General features: G+C 39.3%; 1 protein-coding gene across 8 annotated transcripts in view; it reads left to right on the top strand.

Moving 5' to 3' along the window:
- ARHGEF28 (Rho guanine nucleotide exchange factor 28) overlaps positions 1-25,075 on the top strand; it is a 311,929-nt gene that overhangs the window by 228,544 nt on the left and 58,310 nt on the right. For all 8 annotated transcript variants that reach the window (XM_027100839.1, XM_027100838.1, XM_027100840.1 and 5 more), the window contains 8 exons: positions 205-349; positions 426-553; positions 1,770-1,910; positions 4,844-5,091; positions 16,694-16,816; positions 18,024-18,141; positions 21,291-21,545; positions 23,106-23,182. In XM_027100839.1, coding sequence (XP_026956640.1) covers positions 205-349; positions 426-553; positions 1,770-1,910; positions 4,844-5,091; positions 16,694-16,816; positions 18,024-18,141; positions 21,291-21,545; positions 23,106-23,182 — 1,235 coding nt within the window. The remainder of the gene's footprint in view (positions 1-204; positions 350-425; positions 554-1,769; positions 1,911-4,843; positions 5,092-16,693; positions 16,817-18,023; positions 18,142-21,290; positions 21,546-23,105; positions 23,183-25,075) is intronic.

The raw sequence follows: 25,075 nt of genomic DNA, 5'->3' as shown, positions 1-25,075 counted from the left end.
GGGTACCAGGAGGGTGTGAACTGGAAGGGACATTTGAAGCAGGTGTTGGGATGTGGCAGGGAGACGAGTTTCAAGTCTGGGCTTGTGACACATTAGAAGTGGTCATTGGAGTGTTCAGCTTTCTGGCTTTTAAGAGACCATCTTTACTCGTTGGGATTATTGCCCGCTATGGAAACCTCATGAAGCATCCATTCTGATTTCCAGATTCTTCATTTAGAGACGTCCCACCGCCTGGGCTCTCCTTGCACCCTTCCTCCTCCATGCCTGTTGGGTTGCCGACGGGGAGGAAGGAAGCAGCAGGGCAAGTCCATCCATTGTCCAGAAGCGTTCCAGGCATCACCTTGGAAAGGTAAGGCTCAGTGTGGTCTTACACCTTGACATCTCAGAGCTGCTGCTGGGGCTGACTTTTCTCCCTGTCCTTCCAGCTTCAGGAGGTCAGGGGCATCCTTGGAGTCCGAAAGTGACGGGAGCACCTGGAAAAGCAGGTCTCAGTCTGATGAGCTGTTCCAGCCCATGGGCTCACCTCCCTCCACGGACTCCTTCTTAATGGAAGGTGAGAAGAAGACGCCTTTGCATTTACTTGGGTTTCTGTGAGCATTTGCCGAAAGGAATGTTTTCGGAAGGATGTAAGATGGAAACGTTTTCTTTTATTCTTTTTAGAAGAATGCTGTTTCACGGTGTCACTTAGCTACAGGTTCTTCTGATTAAAAAGAATGCAAATTGAGCCACAGAGGAGACTCCCAGATAGTGACCAAGGAAACATGATGCATCTTTTTAAAGGGACATATTCCCCAAAGAATATGTCATAAACGTCATGAAGAGAAAGAAATATGTGCTTGTTCTTCTTTAAAAATGTTTTACAGCTATTGATGAATTGGTATAGGATCATACATTAAAAATACATATTTCAGTTACTTAAGACTGGACTTGCCTGGATCGCTGAGATATTTATCCCCATATGTTGCCTCCTACTTCCAGGGGAATGAAAGCATTTTTAAAAAACATGTTTTTGGAAAGGACAATCTAGGGAATTGCTTGTTGTATCCTAGCGTTACTAATAGGCAAAGGAAAACCAAATGAAGGGAGAGTAGTGTTGAGAGAAGGGGGTGGACTCTTCCCCAGGAATCTGCTTATTTTAAATCCATTGTCATCACATCTTGACTCCTCTGAGCTAGAATATCTCTAAGGAGTGCCATTTGGACAAATAATTTAGTTTTCCTGAAAGGGGTATATGTGTGTTGTCAAATTCTATCAGAAAAATCTGTACTCACATGTGACTGGAGGCCTTATACCCTGCTTCATGTTTATATTAAGGACAGCAAGCCAAGTAAAGAGCAAATAAAGTGGACAAGTACAAGATTCAGTTTTGGGTAAACAGCACAAAGCAACCCAGGGCAAAAGAAATCAGTGGGTTTAAGATTCTGTATGCACATCGTGGACTCTGCAGGTTACTAAAAATAAAACTAAAATAGAACAAGTCAAAAGGAAAACAAACAAAAGAATCTTCAGTATATGTATATATTTTTGGCATATACACAATCACTATTTTAATACCTGATTCTGCTTTGCTTTCATGAGGGCGATCTTGATTTGAACCATTTCGCTTGTTTGGTTTCAGATGTTTCAATTGCATATCACAGTATTTCTATGTTCATAGCAGGTTTCTTTAGGTTGATGAATCCATAAACATGGGCACCTGTGAAGGTCTGTTTGTGTTACGTGTGTTCACCCACGTCTGGCTTTTCTTTTCTTTCTTCAACGCACATTAGATGTCGTGGATTCGTCTCTGTGGAGTGACCTCAGCAGTGACGCCCAGGGTTTTGAAGCAGAATCTTGGAGTCTGGTGGTGGACCCCTCATTTTGTAGTAGGCAGGAGAAGGATGTCATCAAAAGACAGGATGTCATTTTTGGTAAGCATTTCAGACATTCTCTCTGGGCTTCAGCAGTGTGGTGCAGAGGAAAGTGCATGGCATTTGAAACCATACATACCTGGATTCAAGGCGAGGTTCAAATCCCGGTTCTACCATTTCCTAGTTACTTGGTCTCAGATAAAATATTTAACTCACATGGACCTCAGTTTTTCCTTTTGTGAAATGGGGATAATGATACTCTGGATTAAAATGTTGTGAGGCTTAAATGAGTCATTGTCTGTACCTGGTATAAGCACATTTTATGTCTTCTACCCTTTTCTAGTTTACTTAGGCATGGTCTCTACTCTTTCACCTCTCCTGTTGTACGAAGCACAGTGACTGTTCACATATTTTAAGGTAGGGCAGTCAGGGCTGCTGCATGCAGGGCCCTGTAGTTTGCCTGCACACAGCCACAGAGACTGCGACTCACATATGCAGAGGGACTGGCGGCACCTGGCTTAGGGCCGTGTGTGATTGTGTGCCTCAGTCCTGAGTATGGAGTTCAAATGTGGGAGGCTTTACGATTTCATGCTATTTGGGGTGAAGGCCGTCTGAATTAAGGGAGGTTAGATTGTAGACTAGTTAGGAAAAAAAGAACTTTAAAAAATTTTCAAGTATGAAGTAGATGCTAAAAAGTGGTTCCAAGAAGATACCTTACTTTAAATATGAGATTAACTCTTAGTTTTTGCTAATCCTGTGTGTGCAAAGCATGGGCCGCAAAGGCCGGTGGCGACGACGGCCGCTTTTCTCCTGTGTGAAGTGGTGGTTACGTAGATCAGAGGAGCCGACGTGTAGTGTGCTGACATCTAGGGCTGTGCAGGTGGGAGCTACCTTGGAAAGAGTGATGCTGTCCCCTTTAGTATGTCTCACTTAATTTATATTATACTGTAATTTTTCTTCATTTATTTCTTGATTTCATATATTATTAAAAATAATCTCACCCATGTGGGATGAATTATCACGTCGTGTAGTTCACAGCATGGCCTCAGGGTCAGAAAGTCTTGTGTTCTAGGGAAAATCCTTCACCTCTCTTCTTCACGTCTCTCTTTTAAAGATAAGGAAAATCATTCCTATTTTGGGGGTCATAATAGTTAAATGGATTAACGGATATGGTAGATGCTTCGTATGGAGTAGGTATTAAAAATATGGTAGGATACAATAATTAACAATAATAATTTAAAGTTAGTTCCCAATTAGAGTTTTGTTTATGATAAAATAATAAACAAAGCTACGTGTAGATTTGTTTACCCTCCATGGCTGATGTTTTGTGTTCTTTTTCAAAACATGTACGTGAGTTTGGAAATATTAATCTAGAACTTGTACTTCTGATGCTCCTACAAATTGGGAATTATTGTTTTCTCTCATGATGCATTTTTAAAATTGAGATATATTCACAAAACATTGAGATATAAAATTCACCCCTTACAGTACATAATTTATATTGTAGTGTATTTGTAAAGTTTTAGTATATTTATAAAGTTGTGCAACCGTCAACCACTGTTTAATTCCAGAGCATTTTCATCACTCCAGAAAGAAACCCTGTGCCCATTAGCAGTCGCTCCCCTTTGTCCCCTCCCACCAGTACCTGGCAACCACTAATCTACTTTCTGTCCCTATGAATATGTCCCTATGAACATTACAATATTTAGTGTTTTGGGCCTGGCTTCTTTCACTTAACGTATTGTTTTCAAGGTTCATCCATGCTGTAATAGAAATCAGCACTCTGTTCCTTTTTGTGGCTGAGTAATATTTCATTGTATAGATATACCACACTGTGTTCATCTAATCATGACTTGATGGTCATTTGGGGTTGTTCCCACTTTGGGGGTCACATCATACTTTATGTTTAACCTTTTGAAGAACTGCCTGTTTTCCAAAGCAGGTGTACCATTTTATATTCACACCAGCAGTGTATGAGGGTTTCAATTTCTCCACATCTTACCAAGGCTTCTTTATTGTTCATCCTTTAACTTACAATTATTGTAGTGTGTGTAAAGTGGTGTCTCATTGTGGTTTGGGTTTGTATTTCCCTGATGGCTAATGATGTTGTGCATCTTTTCATGTGCACATTGGCTATTGGTGTATCTCTTTAGAGAAACATCTATTCAAATCTTTGGCCTATTTTGAAGTGGGTTTTTTTGTTGTTGTTGAGTCATAAGAGTTCTTTATAGATTCTGGACTCAAGTCCCTTATCAAGTACATGATTTGCAAATATTTTCTCCCATTGTATGGGTTGTCTTTTCACTTTCTTGATGATGTCCCTTCATCATGACACATTGTTTTCTCCTGGGGAAAATGGAATTTCAGAGGCAGATCCAATAATAGAAAGGACCTACTGTTGTATACATTGAGGAACTTTACTATATTTAATTCAACATAATTCACCAAATTAGTTGTGCTCCTACTCAGTACAAAACACACACACACACAAAATGAAATAAGGAAAAAGAAAGAAAAGAGGTAAACTAAGTTACATTTTATAGAGCATTCAGGGGAAAATAAAACCTGGTGCCCAACTGAAGATACCTAAAGATGTTAGCTGGTTATATTATGAAAGTTTGATACATTGGATTCTTACATCTTGGACTTGACTTATACATATCCTCATATAATGTCTGGAAAAAAGAGAATAGGTTAATATTTTGAGCTTACATTAAATGTTTAATTAATGCTGACTTCAACAGAAGAATATTATTATTCCTAAACATTCCCTCTTTTTTTTTTATTTGTGTAACATACAGTGTTTAGCTACTAATTTAGGTCAATAGGGATACTTTTTAAAAAATTGAGGTATAATTGACATACATTATATTAGTTTCAGGTGTACAACTTAATGATAATTGTCTATATTGCAAAATGATCACCACAGTAAGTCTAGTTAACATCAGAGGACACTTGTTTTTTTAAAGCTTGTTTCTGCTCACCTGTTTCAGAGCTAATGCAGACAGAAATGCATCACATCCAGACCCTGTTCATCATGTCCGAGATCTTCAGGAAAGGGATGAAGGAGGAGCTGCAGCTTGACCACAGCACTGTGGATAAAATCTTCCCCTGTTTAGATGAGTTACTTGAAATCCACAGGCATTTCTTCTATAGTATGAAGGAGCGAAGGCAAGAATCCTGTATTGGCAACGACAGGAATTTCGTCATCAACCGAATCGGAGATATTCTAGTACAACAGGTGAGAAAGGGTTAAAATTCTTAAAACCTCAAAGCCTAAAGGTATGCAAACTGTCTAGAGTATTCAAAGCCTGCAGAGAACTGGAATTGATTTCATTATGATTATTGACAGTTCGGTTTAGCTGGTTGTCTTTTATTTGATGTTGGTGTGTATGACCGATGTCTGAGAGCTTTTAATAGCCAGTGACTCTTCTGTGTGTCACAGGACTTGGCTGGAGAAAATTTACTTAGACTTTTTTTTTTTTTTTTTTTTTGCTGCGCTGTGCGGCTTGCAGGATCTTAGTTCCCCAAGCAGGGATTGAACCCTTGCCCTCGGCAGTGAAAGCGTGGAGTCCTAATCACTGGACCACCAAGGAATTCCCTACTTAGACTTCTTGATGTGATGGGCTCTCTAGTAACATGCCTTCTTGAGTGGCCCGTGATATATCTCCAAGATAAGTGCTGCTAATTTTAGGAAGAGTGAGGCAGATCTATTATCATGAAAGCCCTGGCGTTCATGCCTGGGGGATAAGACAAGCAAATCTCACTCAAAGGAGGCACTTTTTAGGTGCTTGGGATGTTTGAAGCATCAGTGAGAATGGGCTGTGCCACTCTCCTAGTTAAAAAGAAAAAACACCTTACTTTTGACAATTTGTATTGGTCCCCGATCTCTCTGAAAGAGGCTCTGCATTTAAAACATGCTAATACAGAAGTTAAATAACATGTATCCAGCAGCCTTAACATGGCAGGGACTTTCAAGGTACTTCCATTATATTACCTCACTTAACCATCACAACACAGTGAGGCAAATATTTATTTTCCCTAAAACTGAGGCATGGAGAAGTAATGACTTTCTCAAGGTCACACATCTCATAAGCGGCATAGCTGGGATCTGAGTTAAGAATATATCTTTGTGATATCCACAGTGACATTCTGGGAAGGCTTTCTAACATCACTAGTCTGTAAGTCCCAGTGAGGCAGGGAGTCTCGTCTCTTTGGTTACCACTGTATTTCAACACCTAGAACAGTGCTTGGTACTATAAGTATTTATTGAATGAAGGGGTCACTTGGGAAAAACACACCAGGAATTCACTCCAATGCTATGTTTTGCAGTCACTTACAGCATTTGAGGAAAGGCATGGAGATCTATCGCTAATTACTTTAGTTTGGTGTTCTCTAAGTAGATGCCAAAATGTCCCCTCCAAAATATTAATTTTGTATCAGTTTCACCCTGTCACACACACCGGTTGAGTTTAGCTGTTGGTCTATAGGTTAAACATTTAAATATGCTTAAATACGAATATTTTTAATACACAAAAAGAATCCTGACAGTTGCCCAAAATCTTCTTCCTCATGTCTAACAATGTAAAAATCCACACTAGTAATAAGTTTCTAATCAAAGCACTATCTGCTTTGCATATTATCTTTAAAGTCCTAGACCTGTTCCATCTTCATAATTCACCTGAAACATACACCGTGCCAGGTTAAGAGACCGTAAAGTACTTGGGAAGACAGTTTGAATAAAAATGTCTGATTGTGTCTTGGTGAACTTGAATCTGAGTGAGTGCATTCAGAAATGAAGTGCGAGATTATTTTATCATTTGAAAGTATTTGCATCATCTCTCTTTCCTTGATACAAACAATCATGACTTTTAATTCTAATCATTGAAAACATTTTTTCGTTCTTGTGTCACTTTCATAGTTAACAAAAATTTCACATCTTTACCAGATATATTTTTTATTTAATTTTATGGAATTTGAGGACAAGTTTTGGGAAATTGGCTATTACACAGGGTGAGCCTGGTGGTCTTTTGGATGAAAAGGAAAATCTTCGGTGTTCAGAGAGAAGGATTAAGTCTGCTTTTGTGTTTCTGTTGGTGGACATGCTTAGTGGGTATGGAAAGGGCTTCCTTCCAATACTATGTAAATAAAGTTATCTCCTGAAGAATATATTAGCAAAGTCCTCAGACAATGGCTGTGGGAGTGGCACTCTGTAGGAGCAGAGGGAGAGCAAGCTGTTGAAGGATGTATGAGAGAGTCTGGGGAAATCCCACACTCCAACTTCGGGGACTCCATAGATCTCAGGAGGCTGGGCTGCAATATGATGGTAATTTAGTCAGTGGGAACTTGCAGTGTTGGTGAGAAGTTGTGAACATGTGGAACATACTTGATATATAGCAGTGGTTTTCCAATTTCAGGTACATAGGAATCTCCTAAAGCTTGTTCAGAACGAGGTATTCTGTGCTCCCAACCCCTAGTGTGTTGTTTGATAGGATTGGGTCGGGGGGTGGCATTTTAAAATTATTTTTCCCCAATGGTAATATCTTACAGAGCTATAATACAGTACCACAACCAGGATACTGATAGGGATACAGCAAAACGCCAGAACATTCCTATCACAATGAGGATTCCTCATCTGGCCATTTTATAGCCACACCTACTTCCCTCCTGTCCCCAACTGCTGGCAATCACTAATCTGTTCTTTCTATAATTTTGTCATTTCAAACCAGTTATATAAATTACATGCATGTTAGATAGATTATATACACAGTATGTCCCTTTTGGATTGGCTTTTTTTCACTCAGTACAATTCTCTGCATCATCTAGATGGCTGTGTATGTCAGCAGTTCATTTCTTTTTATTGTTGAGTTGTATACCAGGTATGAATGTACCACAATTTATTTATTAACATTTTTATTGGAGTATAATTGCTTTACGATGTTGTGTTAGTTTCTGCTGTATAACAAAGTGAATCAGCTATACATATACATATATCCCCATATCCCCGCCCTCTTGTGTCTCCCTCCCACCCTCCCTATGCCACCCCTCTAGGTGGTCACAAAGCCCAGAGCTGATCTCCCTGTGCTATGCAGCTGCTTCCCACTATCTATTTTACATTTCGTAGTGTATATATGTCAATGCTGCTCTCTCACTTCGTCCCAGCTTACTCTTCCCCCTCCCCATGTCCTCAAGTCCATTCTTTACGTCTGCATCTTTATTCCTGTCCTGTCCCTCGGTTCATCAGAACCTTTTTTTTTTTTTTGATTCCATAGGCACAGAGCTCTTAAAACTCTTTTGAATTTCCTAAGTGCTGAGTGATAAAAAGTGTCTTTTGCTACGTTAATGAGGTGTCTTTCGTTTTATTTTATTTTATTTTTTAACATCTTTATTGAACTATAGTTGCTTTACAATGGTGTGTTAGTTTCTGCTGTATAACAAAGTGAATCAGCTATACATATACATATATCCCCATATCTCCTCCCTCTTGTGTCTCTCTCCCTCCCACTCTCCCTATACCACCCCTCTAGGTGGTCACAAAGCCCACAGCTGATCTCCCTGTGCTATGCAGCTGCTTCCCACTATCTAGTTTACATTTGATAGTGTATATATGTCAGTGCCACTCTCTCACTTCGTCCCAGCTTACCCTTCCCCCTTCCAGTGTCCTCAAGTCCATTCTCTACATCTGTGTCTTTGTTCCTGTCCTGCCCCTAAGTTCTTCAGAACCACTTTTTTTTTTTTTTTTAGATTCCATATATATGTGTCAGCATACGGTATTTTTTTTCTCTTTTGGACTTATTTTCACTTTGTATGACAGAATCTAGGTCCATCCATCTCGCTCCAAATGACTCAATTCGTTTCTTTTTATGGCTGAATAATATTCCATTGTATATATGTGTCACATCTTCTTTTTCAACTCATCTGTCAGTGGACACTTAGGTTGCTTCCATGTCCTGGCTATTGTAAATAGTGCTGCAATGAACATTGTGGTACATGATTCTTTTTGAATTATGGTTTTCTCAGGATATATGCCCAGTAGTGGGATTGCTGGGTTGTAGGGTAGCTCTGTTTTTAGTTTTTTAGGGAACCTCCATAATTTTCTCCATAGTGGCTGTATCAATTTACATTCCCACCAACAGTGCAAGACGGTTCCCTTTTCTCCACACCCTCTCCAGCATTTATTGTTTGTAGATTTTTTGATGATGGCCATTCTGACTGGTGTGAGGTGACACCTCATTGTAGTTTTGATTTACATTTCTCTAATGATTAGTGATGTTGAGCATTCTTTCAATGTGTTTGTTGGCGGTCTGTATATCTTCTTTGGAGAAATGTCTGTTTAGGTCTTTGCCCATTGTTGGATTGGGTTGTTTGTTTTTTTGATATTGAGCTTCATGAGCTGCTTGTATATTTTGGAGATTAATCCTTTGTCAGTTGCTTCATTTGCAAATATTTTCTCCAATTCTGAGGGTTGTCTTTTCATCTTGTTTATGGTTTCCTTTGCTGTGCAAAAGCTTTTAAGTTTCATTAGGTCCCATTTGTTTATTTTATTTTATTTATTTATTTCTTTTTTTGCTGTACGTGGGCCTCTCACTGTTGTGGCCTCTCCCATTGCGGAGCACAGGCTCTGGACATGCAGGCTCAGTGGCCATGGCTCACGGGCCCAGCCGCTCCGTGGCATGTGGGATCTTCCCAGACCACGGCACGAACCCGTGTCCCCTGCATTGGCAGGCAGACTCTCAACCACTGCGCCACCAGGGAAGCCCTGTTTATTTTTATTTTTATTTCCATTTCTCTAGGAGGTGGGTCACAAAGGATCTTGCTGTGATTTATGTCATAGAGTGTTCTGCCTCTGTTTTCCTCTAAGAGTTTTATAGTGTTTGGCCTTACATTTAGGTCTTTAATCCATTTTGCGTTTATTTTTGTGTATGGTGTTAAAGAGTGTTCTAATTTCATTCTTTTACATGTAGCTGTCCAGTTTTCCCAGCACCACTTATTGAAGAGGCTGTCTTTTCTCCATTGTATATTCTTGCCTCCTTTATCAAAGATAAGGTGACCGTATGTGCGTGGGTTTATCTCTGGGCTTTCTCTCCTGTTCCATTGATCTCTATTTCTGTTTTTGTGCCAGTACAATACTGTCTTGATTACTATAGCTTTGTAGTATAGTCTGAAGTCAGAGAGCCTGATTCCTCCAGCTCCGTTTTTCTTTCTCAAGATTGTTTTGGCTATTCAGGGTCCTTTGTGTTTCCATACAAATTGTGATATTTTTTGTTCTAGTTCTGTGAAAAATGCCATTGGTAGTTTGATAGGAATTGCATTGAATCTGTAGATTGCTTTGGGTAGTATCGTCATTTTCACAGTATTGATTCTTCCAATCCAAGAACATGGTATATCTCTCCATCTATTTGTATCATCTTTAATTTTTTTCATCAGTGTCTTATAGTTTTCTGCATACAGGTCTTTTGTCTCCTTAGGTAGGGTTATTCCTACGTATTTTATTCTTTTTGTTGCAATGATAAATGGGAATGTTTCCTTAATTTCTCTTTCAGATTTTTCATCATTACTGTATAGGAATGTAAGAGATTTCTGTGCATTAATTTTGTATCCTGCAACTTTACCAAATTTATTGATTAGCTCTAGTAGTTTTCTGGTAGCATCGTTAGGATTTCCTATGTATAGTATCATGTCATCTGCAAACAGTGACAGTTTTACTTCTTCTTTTACAACTTGGATTCCTTTTATTTCTTTTTCTTCTCTGATTGCTGTTTCTAAAACTTCCAAAACTATGTTGAATAATAGTGGTGAGAATGGGGAACCTTGTCTTGTTCCTTATCTTTGTGGAAGTGGTTTCAGTTTTTCACCATTGAGGACGATGTTGGCTGTGGGTTTGTCATATATGGCCTTTATTCTGTTGACGTAAGTTCCCTGTATGCCTACTTTCTGGAGGGTTTTTATCTTAAATGGGTGTTGAATTTTGTCAAAAGCTTTTTCTTCATCTACTGAGATTATCCTATGGTTTTTATCCTTCAGGTTCTTAATATGGTTTATCACATTGATTGATTTGCGTATATTGAAGAATCCTTGCATTTCCGGGATAATCCCCAGCTGATCATGGTGTTTGATCCTTTTAATGTTCTGGTGGATTCTGTTTGCTAGTATTTTGTTGAGGATTTTTGCATCTATGTTCATCAGTGATATTGGCCTGTAGTTTTCTTTCTTTGTGACATCTTTGTCTGGTTTTGGTATCAGGGTGATGGTGGCCTCATAGAATGAGTTTGGGAGTGTTCCTCCCTCTGCTATATTTTGGAAGAATTTGAGAAGGATAGTTGTTAGCTCTTCTCTAAATGTTTGATAGAATTCGCCTGGGAAGCCACCTGGTCCTGGGCTTTTGTTTGGAAGATTTTTAATCACAATTTCAATTTCAGTGCTTGTGATAGGACTGTTTATATCTTCTGTTTCTTCCTGGTTCAGTCTTGGCAGGTTGTGCTTTTCTAAGAATTTGTCCATTACTTCCAAGTTGTCCATTTTATTGGCATTTAGTTGCTTGTAGTAATCTCTCATGATCTTTTGTATTTCTGCACTGTCTGTTGTTACTTCTCCCTTTTCATTTCTAATTCTGTTGATATAAGTCTTTTCCCTTTTTTTCTTGATGAGTCTGGCTAATGGTTTATCAATTTTTTTATCCTCTCAAAGAAACAGCTTTTACTCTTATTGATCTTTGCTATTGTTTCCTTCATTTCTTTTTCATTTATTTCTGTTCTGATTTTTATGATTTCTTTCCTTCTGCCAATTTTGATGGTTTTTTTTTGTTCTTTCTCTAATTGCTTTAGGTGTAAGGTTAGGTTGTTTATTTGAGGTGTTTCTTGTTTCTTGAAGTAGGATTGTATTGCTATAAACTTCCCTCTTAGAACTGCTTTTGCTCCATCCTATAGATTCTGGGTTGTCATGTTTTCATTCTCATTTGTTTCTAGGTATTTTTTGATTTCCTCTTTGATTTCTTCAGTGATATCTTGGTTATTTAGTAGTGTATTGTTTAACCTCCATGTGTTTGTATTTTTTACAGTTTTTTTCCTGTAATTGATATCTAGTCTCATAGCATTGTGTTCGGAAAAGATTTCAATTTTCTTAAACATACCAAGGCTTGATTTGTGACCCAAGATATGATCTATCCTGGAGAATGTTCCATGAGCACTTGAGAAGAAAGTGTATTCTGTTGTTTTTGCGTGGAATGTCCTTAAATATCAATATGTCCATCTTGTTTAATGTGTCATTTAAAGCTTATGTTTCCTTATTTATTTTCATTTTGGATGATCTGTCCATTGTTGAAAGTGGGGTGTTAAAGTCCCCTACTATGATTGTGTTACTGTCAATTTCCCCTTTTTTGGCTTTTAGCATTTGCCTTATGTATTGAGGTGCTCCTATGGTGGGTGCATAAGTATCTAAAATTGTTATATCTTCTTCTTGGATTGATCCCTTGATCATTATGTAGTGTCCTTTTTTGTCTCTTGTAATAGTCTTTATTTTAAAGTGTATTTTTTCTGATGTGAGAATTGCTACTCCAGCCTTCTTTTGATTTCCATTTGCATGGAATATCTTTTTCCATCCCCTCACTTTCAGTCTGTATGTGTCCCTAGGTCTGAAGTGGGTCTCTTGTAGACAGCATACATACGGGCCTTGTTTTTGTATACATTCAGTCAGTCTCTGTTTTTTGGTTGGGGCATTTAATCCATTTCCATTTAATGTAGTCATCGATATGTATGTTCCTATTACCATTTTCTTAATTGTTTTGGGTTTGTTATTGTAGGTCTTTTTCTTCCCTTGTGTTTCCTGCCTAGAGAAATTCCTTTAGCATTTGTTGTAAAGCTGGTTTGGTGGTGCTGATTTCTGTTAGCTTTTGCTTGTCTGTAAAGGTTTTAATTTCTCCGTCGAATCTGAATTAGATCCTTGCTGGGTAATCTTGGTTGTAGGTTTTTCCCTTTAATCACTTTTAATATGTCCTGCCACTCCCTTCTGGCCTGCAGAGTTTCTGCTGAAAGATCAGCTGTTAACCTTATAGGGATTCCCTTGTATGTTATTTGTTGCTTTTCCCTTGCTGCTTTTAATATTTTTTCTTCGTGTTTATTATTATTATTTTAATTAATTTATTTTTTTTGTGGTACGCGGGCCTCTCACTGTTGTGGCCTCTCCTGTTGCGGAGCACAGGCTCCGGATGCGCAGGCTCAGCGGCCATGGCTCACGGGCCCAGCCGCTCCGCGGCATGTGGGATCTTCCTGGACCGGGGCACGAACCCGTGTTCCCTGCATTGGCAGGCGGACTTTCAACCACTGCACCACCGGGGAAGCCCTTCGTGTTTAATTTTTGATAGTTTGATTAATATGTGTCTCGAGGTGTTTATCCTTGGATTTATCCTGTATGGGGCTCTCTGTGCTTCCTGGACTTGATTGACTATTTCCTTTCCCATGTTAGGGAAGTTTTCAACTATAATCTCTTGAAATATTTTCTCAGTACCTTTCTTTTTCTCTTCTTCTTTTGGGACCCCTATCATTCAAATGTTGGTGCATTTGATGTTGTCCCAGAGGTCTCTGAGACTGTCCTCAGTTCTTTTCATTCTTTTTTCTTTATTCTGCTCTGTGGTAGTTATTTCCACTATTTTATCTTCCAGGTCACTTATCGGTTCTTCTGCCTCAGTTATTCTGCTATTGGTTCCTTCTAGAGAATTTTTAATTTCATTTATTGTACTGTTCATCGTTTGTTTGCTCTTAAGTTCTTCTAGGCCCTTGTTAAGCATTTCTTTTATTTTCTCCATTCTATTTCCATTTTCTATCATTACTCTGAATTCTTTTTCAGGTAGACTGCCTATTTCCTCTTCATTTGTTTGGTTTGGCGAGTTTTTACTTTGCTCCTTCATCTGCTGTGTATTTCTCTGTCTTCTCATTTTGCTTAACTTTCTTTGTGGGGTCTCATTTTTGCAGGCTGCAGTTTCGTAGTTCCCATTGTTTTTGGTGTCTGCCCCCAGTGGGTAAGGTTGGTTCAGTGGGTTGTGTAGGCTTCCTGGTAGAGGGGACTGGTGCCTGTGTTCTGGTGGATGAGGCTGGATCTTGTCTTTCTGGTCGACAGGACCATATCTGGTGGTGTGTTTTGGGGTGTCTGTGAACTTATTATGATTTTAGGCAGCCTCTCTGCTAATGGGTGGGGTTGTGTTCCTGTCTTGCTAGTTGTTTGGCATGGGGTGTCCAGCACTGGAACTTGCTGGTCGTTGAGTGGAGCTGGGTCTTAGCATTGAGACAGAGATCTCTGAGAGAGCTCTCGCCGATTGATATTACGTGGGGCCGGGAGGTCTCTGGTGGTCCAGTGTCCTGAACTCGGCTCTCCCACCTCAGATGCTCAGGCCTGACATCCAGCCAGAGCACAAAGACCCTGTCAGCTACACGGTTCAGAAGAAAAGGGAGGAAAAAAGGAAAGAAAGAAAGAAAGAAAGAAAAAGTTATTAAAATAAAAAAATTTTAAAAGTAATTTAAAAAAAAAAGAACAGAGCAACCAAACCAATAAACAAATCCACCAATGGTAACAAGCACTAAAAACTATACTAAGATAAACATAAAAATCAGAATCTAGTCAGTTCCATACAACAAACCCCATGTCTACAGTTGCTCCCAAAGTCCACCTCCTCCATTTGGGATGATTCCTTGTCTATTCAGGTATTCCACAGATGCAGGGTACATCCAGTTGATTGTGGAGATTTAATCCGCTGCTCCTGAGGCTGCTGGGAGAGATTTCCCTTTCTCTTCTTTGTTCGCACAGCTCCCTGGGTTCAGCTTCGGATTTGGCCCCACCTCTGCATGTAGGTCGCCCTCTGGCGTCTGTTCTTTGCCCAGACAGGAGGGAATTAAAGGAGCAGCTGATTAGCTGGCTCTGGCTCACTCAGGCCAGGGGGAGGGAGGAGTACGGAATGTGGGACGAGCCTGCAGCAGCAGAGGTCAGCGTGATGTTGCAACAACCTGAGGCGCACCGTGTGTTCTCCCAAGGAAGTTGTCCCTGGATCACGGGACCCTGGCAGTGGCGGGCTGCACAGGCTTCCGGGAGGGGAGGTGTGGATAGTGACCTGTGCTTGCACACAGGCTTCTTGGTGGCTGCAGCAGCAGCCTTAGCATTTCATGCCCGTCTCTGGTGTCCACGCTGATAGCTGCAGCTCGCGCCTGTCTCTGAAGCTCATTTAGGCAGTGCTATGAATCCCCTCTCCTCGCACACCTTGAAACAATGGTCTCTTACCTCTTACACAGGCCAAAGTTTTTCCTGGACTCCCTCATATTTTAAGGATCATGCTTTTGATTTCAAGTCTAAGACCTCTTTGTCTAGCCTGAGATCCCAAAGATTTTCTCCTTTTTTTTTTTTCTAAAAGTTTTATAGTTTTATGTTTTATATTTAGGTCTGTGATCCATTTGGAGTTACTTTTTGTATAAAATATGAGACTTTGGTCAAGGTCATTATTATTATTTTTTGACCTGTGGATGTTCAGCTGCTCCAATATCATTTGTTGAAAGGGCTATCCTTCCTCCAATAAATTGCATTTGCCTTCTGTCAAAAACTGTTGGGCATTTTGGGTTCCTATTTTGTTCCACTGATGTATGTGTATCCTTCCATAGTCATAATTACAGTCGTTACAGAATAAATCTTGAAATTGTCTAGACTGAGTTCTTTCACTTTATTCTTCTTTTCCAAAATTGTTTTTATCCTAGTTTCTTTATCTTTTGATATAAATTCTAGAATAATCTTGTCTATATGTACAGACACTTGCGGAGATTTGATAAGAATTGCATTAAACCTGTACATTAATTTGGGGAAAATTGACATCTTTACTATGTTGAGTCTTCTAATCTATGAACATGGTATATTTATTTAAATCTTATTTGATTTCTTTCATTAGCATTGTGTAGTTTTCAGCACACAAGGCCTGTGTATGTTTTGTTAAATTTATACCTATATATTATTGTTGATGGTTTAAGGATCATCTCGTAAGATGTATTGGCCTCAAGCATAGATAAAACTGTGAGCACAGTTGAAAAGACCAGAGATAGGGATGTACATTTTAAGTACTTTCTAAGGAGGCGTAGGTGTGTTCTGGTTTCTGTTACAGTGATCTTCAACACCCACATGTATACATAGTGTCACCAGAGTCTGAAACGTTGGCATTCAAATTATTCAGCTGATTCTCTCCATACCACCGTATGTTGCTAAGTTGTTCCCATGTAGATTTTTCTACAGAGATTTTTCTGCAGGTCAAGGTTATTGAAATATCCAGCCCACGTCTTTACTTCTGTCCATCAGTTAATAAATTGGCCTTCTGGTTACTCATCTTTCTCTGTCATCTTGGCTAATGATAACCTGCCTGTTGATCCATTTGTGATGACAAAAATTAAATTCCCAATGAAGACTGAGTTCGTGGACATGATCAGTTACCCAATGTAAATGTCAACCTTCCTGAGGATCCCCAAATGTGCCCCATACCCTTCAATCTATAAAAGTATTAAAACTATAAATTGAAATTATAAAGTTGTATAAACACACAAAATAGAAGATATCAAATGTTTTTCATTGGGCTATTGATAATTGAGTTAATTCAATATAATATAATCACATTAGGTTGATGTCTTCCTCTTACCTCTTGACTACTTCCTCTTACTTTAATTTAAAAAGTATCTGGGGAAGAGAAGTGATTGTGGTTAGAAATTCCTGGATGTTTATTCTTTATTTGCAAAGAATGTACTGAAATATATGAAAATTGCATGTTCTTTTTAGTGTTTAGGACTGACTAAATTTATAAACCATCACTGAAATGTTTTTCTTCTCAGTTTTCAGAAGAAAATGCAAATAAAATGAAGAAAATATATGGGGAATTCTGTAGCCATCACAAGGAGGCTGTTAGCCTCTTTAAAGAACTCCAGCAGAATAAAAAGTTTCAGAATTTTATTAAGGCAAGTATTTTAAAACTCTGTTACAAAATGGTAAGCCAGCATGAAGTTCATACTTGTTTTTTAGGTGATCTAACCAAGTTTCACATCTAGGTACTGTTTTTCAGGGAAGAAGGAAGTGATAGGTTTGTGGCAAAGATAGAAAGCCTCTTTTTCTGTGTTAGTAAAATATTTCTCCCAAATCACTTACTTTTGTATTTATATTTGCGAAGCCATGTTCTCCATACTTCTGAGCACTTTTGTAATATCCTGTGAAGCTTTTCATGCCTTGACAAGTTATAAATCAGAAGAACCACAGTAAAAATAAAGAACCTACCCCACCCCCACTGGATTCATTTGAAGCAAGTCTGTGATGCACATCATTTCATATATAACTTGTATCACTGAACAATATATCTTTTAAAAATTACAGTGGCATTATTCCACTTAAATACACAATAATTCTTTAATATCTTCAAACAGCTGGCCAGTAATCAAATTTCCCTCATTAGCTCATAAAATTGGATCAGGATCTGACCAAGGTTTATGTATTATTCATGGGGGGTTATGTCTTTTAAACCGCCTTTACATTGAATGCTCCCCATCCGATTTTTTTGGTGTCCTACTTACTTATTGAAGAAATTTGTCCTTTAGAGTTTCATAGATTCTAATTTTTTATCTACCATTTTAAGCATGCTACTGGATTCTCCTCCTTTTCTTTTTTTAAACATACATGTGCATTGAGAACTTGAAAATAAGGCTTTGAGATATTTAGAAAAAAAGTTGCCCGGATTAGAGGAAACTTAAATGCTATGATGAATAATAACAAATGTAGAGGAAAACCTCTTAGAAAAACAAACAGTTAATTGCAAACTCATGTTCAAAGTGTGACTTTGATTTCTGAGTATTTTTCAAAACTTCTGCTATTCATGAATCTTAGCACTTATAAGTCTTAAAACCTGCTTATTTTTGGAATTAACTCTAAGTACATCAGTGTAACTTGAAACTTCTTAATCTTGGAGAGTTGGGTTATTGAAATTAATTTCAAAGTATACAATTTAATGACAATATATCAAGTTTTAATTAATGATGCAGCATGTTATGTCTGAATAGAATTATACTGTTGCAGGTTCTTTGTATTATTAAATTCCTACCTAAAAAGAAAATACAGGTAGTGTTTGTGTATATTAAAGTTTAAAAATATATACATATATATATATATTTTTTTAAGCTCCGAAATAGTAATCTTTTGGCTCGACGCCGAGGAATTCCAGAATGCATTCTGCTGGTCACTCAGCGCATCACAAAATACCCTGTCTTGGTGGAAAGGATATTGCAGTACACAAAGGGTGAGTGATGACCTCTGGGATAAACATTTGCCTCTTTCATTAGTTTTAAACATAGCTGAGGTGTTGTAAACAGCTATAAGTGCTTGTGGGTGCCTGATTCATAAAGATTTTTCATTATGGAAAAACTGTGAAGCCGTAGGATTTGGATCCATTTTGAAAAGTTATCTTTCGTAATGTGACTTGGCCAATACTCTGAATTCCTCCAAGCAGCCCAAAGCAAGTAGACTTCCTCATACTTTGACCCTACCCTTCCCATCTGTATTTCCCCCATATCCAGACCTTAATACCTCTTCTTCTTCATCTTCCTATTACCTTCCCAGCAGTGATTTATTAGATTGAGAATGATTTATGAAGGAGCTATTTTTGACCCTGTCAATTCATCATGTTCAAGGACTAACATCTGGATGTCCTTTAAGAACCTGTTAATGCACATGGCTGGCCTATAAGCTCCTTGAGGGATCTAGATTCAATACCTAGTGCAGAACAGGTTATCAATAAATAAATATAACGGTGCAATGAATGGACAGATAAAAGTGCCTGTTCCTCAAGCTAGCTTATTGATCGTGAGTAAATTATTAGGATGGTAGTGTCTTCTGTTAACAAGGGCTTTGGTTTGGCCTTGCGTGAACTTGCATGGCCGTTGCAGATACTTGGCTCTGCCGCTCATTAGTTGGGCAAGGTAATGAAATGAGCCTCAGTTCTCTCCACTACCGAATGAGAATACTAATCTTTATCTTGTGGAATTGTTGTGAGGATTAAGTGAGATTGTCTCAGAAAGTGCCCAGTACACAGCCTGGTATAAACAAGGTGCTTGATAACTGGGAGCTGTTTTTATTATCTTTATTATGACCAACTGACTTGGAGATCATGAAAGTGGTAATGAGATCTTAAATTCCCACTCTAAAAAGTCAACTTTTAACATCCTTTTTTTTGGAAGGGGTCTCGGTGAATAGAAATGCATGATTTGGTCTTTCCATTGTTTTTTTTAGTTACATTAGGACCTAAGTTCAGGCACGAATGGTAGCATCCATTCCTTATGTCCCATTTGTATTGCTTCCTATAACTTTTTTTTTTTTTTTTTTTTGCGGTACACGGGCCTCTCACTGTTGTGGCCTCTCCCGTTGCGGAGCACAGGCTCTGGACGCGCAGGCTCAGTGGCCATGGCTCACGGGCCCAGCCGCTCTGCAGCATATGGGATCATCCTGGACCGGGGCACGAACCCACGTCCCCTGCATCAGCAGGCGGACTCTCAACCACTGCACCACCAGGGAAGCCCGCTTCCTATAATTTAACATAAAATATAAGCACAGTAGAAAGAGAAAAGCCTCATAATTTTGTTCTCAGTTAAAGAATGAAAACAAAATTAAGACTTTTAGTTTATATTATGGTTATATTCTCTTTCTTAAGTTTAATACAATACTCAAAGACTAACATCTGTCGGACTGTGTTAGACCAGCTAGTGCTCCTCCAAGAATCATCCCATGCCAGATTCCAGGTAGGGTGCATCACAGTGATTGCCTGCTGTGTGTCGGAAATGAGAAGTGGGACTTACGGCTCTGCAGGCGTAGGCGTCATAGTGGCTGAACGAACACTGCCTCCTTAGTTAGGTCAGACTTCTCCAACCTCTCTAGTTGCTGGGAACATTGGTTCATGTGACTCTTTATGGCAGTGCTTTTAGGATTTCATTAGGAGTACCCCTCACCTGGGGATCTCATTTACATGCAGACTCCAATTCAGTAGGTCTGGGGTAGAACCCAAGGTAAGCATTTCTAACAAGACCCCCGGGTGGGGCCAATGCTGCTGCACTTTGAGTTGCAAGCGGTTAAAAGACAGTAATTTGTTCCTGAAGGTCGGAAGACTAGGAGCCTTTTCTTGGCCTTACTTTAAGTCACTTTGTAATTCAACTTTGATTTTCTCTACTCAACTTTCCTATATTTAAAATATGCTCTTTATAAAGAAGAATCTTTTTTTTTTTTTCATGGTGGGGAGTGCTCCTTAGGTGGGTGGCAGGTATACTAAAGTAGTGAAGTAAATGAAGTATATTCTTTTCATGGGCAATGAGAAAATCTTCCTTGTTAATGATTGGTGTCACGATCTATTCCTTGGTTTTCTCACAAAGCCCTCGTGTACCTATTGGAGGCATTTAGAGCCTGGAAAGTTTAGACCCTTTGGAGGACTTTTTCTTATTCCATTTCACTGCTATTTCTGTGTGTTTATTTCTGCTGCTCTAGGCTCTTAGAAAATCTTTTATTTTCCCTGTTGTTTTTCTTTCTCCTCTCCTTCTAGCATTTTCTGACCCCCTGAAACTTTCCCTTTCAGTTCCATTCACCTCAATAAACATCAATTAGTTTTTTTAAAATCAGATATAGAAAATAGCTACATTTGGTTTCATCTGGAGCTCCAGGAGGCTGTTGCAGAAACTTCTCCAGAAGTTTTTCTTAAGATAATCTAGAGATAAGAGATTTGGCCAGTATTTCAGAGTAACAGCTGGATTCGATGACTGTCTACTCTGTTGGCGTGAGCGTGGCTGAGTTACCCACTCTGCACAGTGCCTTGGTCCCATTTTTTTAGGTTGAAAAAAATGTTTTAATATATATTATTAATATCTTTATCTTTATGTTAATGCAGTTGTAAGTTATAATTTTAAATGTTATTTTTTTAGGGAGAGAGGGATCTAGGAAAGCAAATGAGTCCGAGGTCTATTCAAGTCACCCTGCAGCTCCCTTCTGGGAAAGGACTCCAGCTTGGACTTGTAGCTCAGTTAAGTTCTAAGAACCTAGGCGTGGGGTTTGCTTAATTACCTGTGTCTGGGAAGGTGGAAGGAAGGCCTAACTTGGGATATGACACATTCACTGCTCTAGGAAGGAAGGTCAGACCAGTCTCTAGAATTCAGACATCATATTGTCACAGTGTTTCTGCTGAAGCATCTGATAAGTAAATCTTCTTAAAGACACATTTTAACCATGCTTTTGGGGAGGAGGGGTGCTGAGTGATGATAGAATATTTGAAGTTAATCCAATATTTTTGCTCTGGGATTTTTGCTGTTTGGATGATGTATTTAACTTTACTTAAAACTAAAGAAAAAAATGTCTTCCTTATTAGCGCTCTGGCTTATTTCATGGTGTCTGTCCTTTCTTTTTCCCATGCAGAGAACACGGAAGAACAGAAGGACTTATGCAAAGCTCTTTGCTTAATTAAAGACATGATTGCAGCTGTGGATTTAAAAGTCAGCGAATATGAGAAAAAACAAAAATGGCTTGAGATCCTAAATAAGATTGAAAACAAAACATATACCAAGCTTAAAAATGGCCACGTGTTTAGGAAACAGGCACTGATGAGTAAAGAAAGGACGCTGTTATACGATGGCCTTGTTTATTGGAAAACCGCCACGGGTCGTTTCAAAGGTACCGTGGCTCTAACAGACCAATTTCTCCCTCTTGTTCACGCACCTTATTCATTTAACAGAGGACAGATTTTCCAAAGAAAACTGGTTCAGCGATGCAGGCCCACACACAAACCCTAGGTCAGTGGAAAGATGCCTGTAGGATCAAGATGAAAACTTCCATAGGCACAGGTGGCCCACGCTACAAACCTTAGGGGGAAGTCTGCTGCCTCAAGCAAAAGGCTTCCTAGGTATCGCATGGGTTTTCAAGTTTGCGATGTTTGAATCAAAGGACCTGAGAATTCTGCTAATTGTTGGCATGGAAATATTATCCTGGAAAATGTGCCTACACACTCAGAATCTGTTGTGTGCCAAGCCAGCCAGGAGCTCAGACCATTGAGGGGAAAAATGAGCTCTAAGCATCATCTCTGGGACTGAATGATATAATGCATAAATATACATAGTAATGCATAAATATACACGTGGACATTGGTGTGCTGTTTGCTATCAGGCATTAACCTGCCTGTTCATCTGGTTAGAGTCTAAAATAGTTTATTCTGATCCTTAAGAAATGATTCTGTGGCTAGCACCTTGTCCGAGGCTTTGTCAACACTGGCCACTGGATTTAAAACCCTAGAATGCCTCTGGAGTTTAAAAATTTTACTGATGCTCAAGTCTCCTCCCAGAGGTTCTGATTTTATTGGTCTGGGGGTGAAGCCCAGGCATAGGGATGCTCAAAGCACCCAGGTGAGTCTGCAGTCAGGGTTAAGCACCACTGGCCCAACCTTCTTGTTTCTGATATGTCTTAGTATCTTCCTTAGGTAAGCAATGAGGGGAAGAGGTGGTTAAATTCCAGGTACTCCAAGGTTGCTACCCACTGAAGGATTATCAGGTTTTGGTAGTGCTTGCAACAAATGACCAAAGGACTTATTGATCAGCAACTTGCAGTGTTGCAACTAAACATGAACCATACTTAGAATATTAACCACAACTAAAATATTAACCGCAGTCTGTAGATCCTATCGCTCCAAGTCATTTGCTCTTTATCTGTTTTGTGGAATGAACAGCTGGGTAACTTTGTGTCAGAATGTTAGTGGTGTAGTGAAGGTGGGTTCTTGTGAACAGTATGTAAAGGAGGTGTAGGACCTCACACTTCCCTCAGATCCAGATGGAACAAAATAGCAGATTAGTATATATAGTAATTCAAGGCAGAAGCTGCCCATAAACATTTTTAATGAAGCACTTTTTTGCCGTAAAGGTAAGGGCTTGCTCCATTCTATTAGAACCTTGTTTTTTATTGAATATTTTTCTTCCATTTGGAAGGCTACAACATTAAATTTTAGCTGTACCAACCGTGACACACGCAGCGTGCACGTAAACACAGCTTACTTACTGAGTTATCTATAAAATATATCTTTAGCTATCATAATACAGGCATTTTAATAAAGGTTTTATAGTTAGACTAAAAGTATTTAGTTTTAGTATGTTTATTTAAATTATTTAAACATGAAATTAGAATTTTAATAAAGGCATTTGAATTGTGGTTTGCTTCATTAATACTAGTAATATTTTTCCTTTGAAGATATCCTAGCTCTGCTTCTAACTGATGTGCTGCTCTTTTTACAAGAGAAAGACCAGAAGTACATCTTTGCAGCTGTTGTAAGTATATGGCCATGTGATGAATGTTTTCATTGGTTTAATCCCACATCTCCTTGAAAACTGCCTGAAATTCCTCGTGAAATTAAATGGTCATTGGCAAGATCATGCCTGTGGTATAGTCTCATTATTAGCGATTACAGTGTTCCGTAGCAAGGATCCAATTAGGTTTACCAAGCATGATGATATGCATTGATTTATCACAACTAGGACTGGTAGTCCGCTGATGCAGCGATTTAACGAGTTGTGAAAATATTGAAGTACTTTGATACTGGTTGGTGGATAGGCACTGTCCTAAACCCCACAACGGGACCCTCTGCTGTCTGGCTATCTTGGTCTTTCCTCCAGAAACCCCCTCCCCCTGCAGTCCTGACTTCCCAGCACCTCAAATGTTAATGCTGGACAGTGCCTGCTGTACCAGTTGCAAACTCCATTCATAACTGTTATGATGCTCCTTCTGCCAGACACGAGAACACCATCCTGGTATCTAAAGTGTAAAGACAATTCTTTCTTAATTCTTCCATAATGACTACTAATACTAAGGTTGTTCATGTAACACTTACCTTTGTAGTGTGTTACTGTTATCTCATTGCCAGCACAGAGTGAGACTCAGACTAGCAGTAAAACCAGTACTTCATAGCATTTCTTATATAGCATCTTGTCCACAGTGACTCGCTCAAAGATGGAAGATGTCATGAGTCAACCCCTTGTCAGCATCATGGAGCATCAGGCCCTGTTATAGGAAAGAATCTAAGATGCAGTACCGATGTGGGCGGTATAATGGTGCTTCTCTACAATGTTAGTGTTTATCATCCATTGACTGATAGGATATTTGGGTATCATTAGCAGATATCCTCAGTTCCAACTGGTTTTGGCAAATTCAGAGCTTAAGGAAGTTTATGTTATGCCGTTCAGAGAAAACAAAGAAACATGCCTGCTCAGTGATAGATTCTGGGGAGGAAGAGGCTGGAGCAGTGTCTCAGCTGCCTCTCCATCTTGTCAGGTTGGCCCAGTAGGCTTCCTCACCCTGTTCAGCACTTTGCCTCTCATCAACACAATGATGCCAAGTTGTATAAAGGTCAGAGATTATTTCACAGAGCTGCACCAGAGGATAACAAGAGGCCTTAAACTAGTTCCATGGCCCTGATCCACTTGAACTGTATACATTGCATATTTCATGACAACCTACTGATTTGTCCAACAACCTGTCTCTGCTATTATCTTGGATGCTCTGAAGGAACACAGAGAAAATAAGCAGGAAGGTGGGAACATTTTGTTTGCCCTGTGGGACAGTGAGGGCCATGCTGAAAGAGGAAACAAATTCACACCACATTTTTATAAACAAAGGTTTCTTCAAAAACTAAGACCGGAAAGAGAAGCAAATCCTGCTTCTTGGGTGGTATAGGCCAGGTGACCTGCTGATGGATCAAAAATTCGACACAGCAAAAAGACAGCTATCGGGCTTCCCTGGTGGCGCAGTGGTTGACAGTCTGCCTGCCGATGCAGGGGACACGGGTTCGAGCCCTGGTCTGGGAAGATCCCACATGCCACGGAGCAACTAGGCCCGTGAGCCACAACTACTGAGCCTGCACATCTGGAGCCTGTGCTCTGCAACAAGAGAGGCCACGACAGTGAGAGGCCCGCGCACGGTGATGAAGAGTGGCCCCCGCTCGCCACAACTAGAGAAAGCCCTCGCACAGAAACGAAGACCCAACACAGCCAAAAATAAATAAATAAATTAATTAATTTAAAAAAAAAAGACAGCTATCTTGTTTTCTAGGACAATGTGCAAATGGATTCACATCAAGTTGTGATGCTCAACTTAAAATAGGACCTGAAATATGAATCTGTTCCTCTTACCTGATCTCTTTTTTTTGGGGGGGGGGGGCTTATATA

The sequence above is a fragment of the Aethalodelphis obliquidens genome, unplaced genomic scaffold (assembly GCF_003676395.1).
Source record: "Aethalodelphis obliquidens isolate GAN/ISIS:26980383/991018 unplaced genomic scaffold, ASM367639v1 scaffold4, whole genome shotgun sequence".
Lineage (NCBI taxonomy): Eukaryota > Metazoa > Chordata > Mammalia > Artiodactyla > Delphinidae > Aethalodelphis > Aethalodelphis obliquidens.
This window is presented reverse-complemented; position numbering and strand designations above follow the sequence as displayed.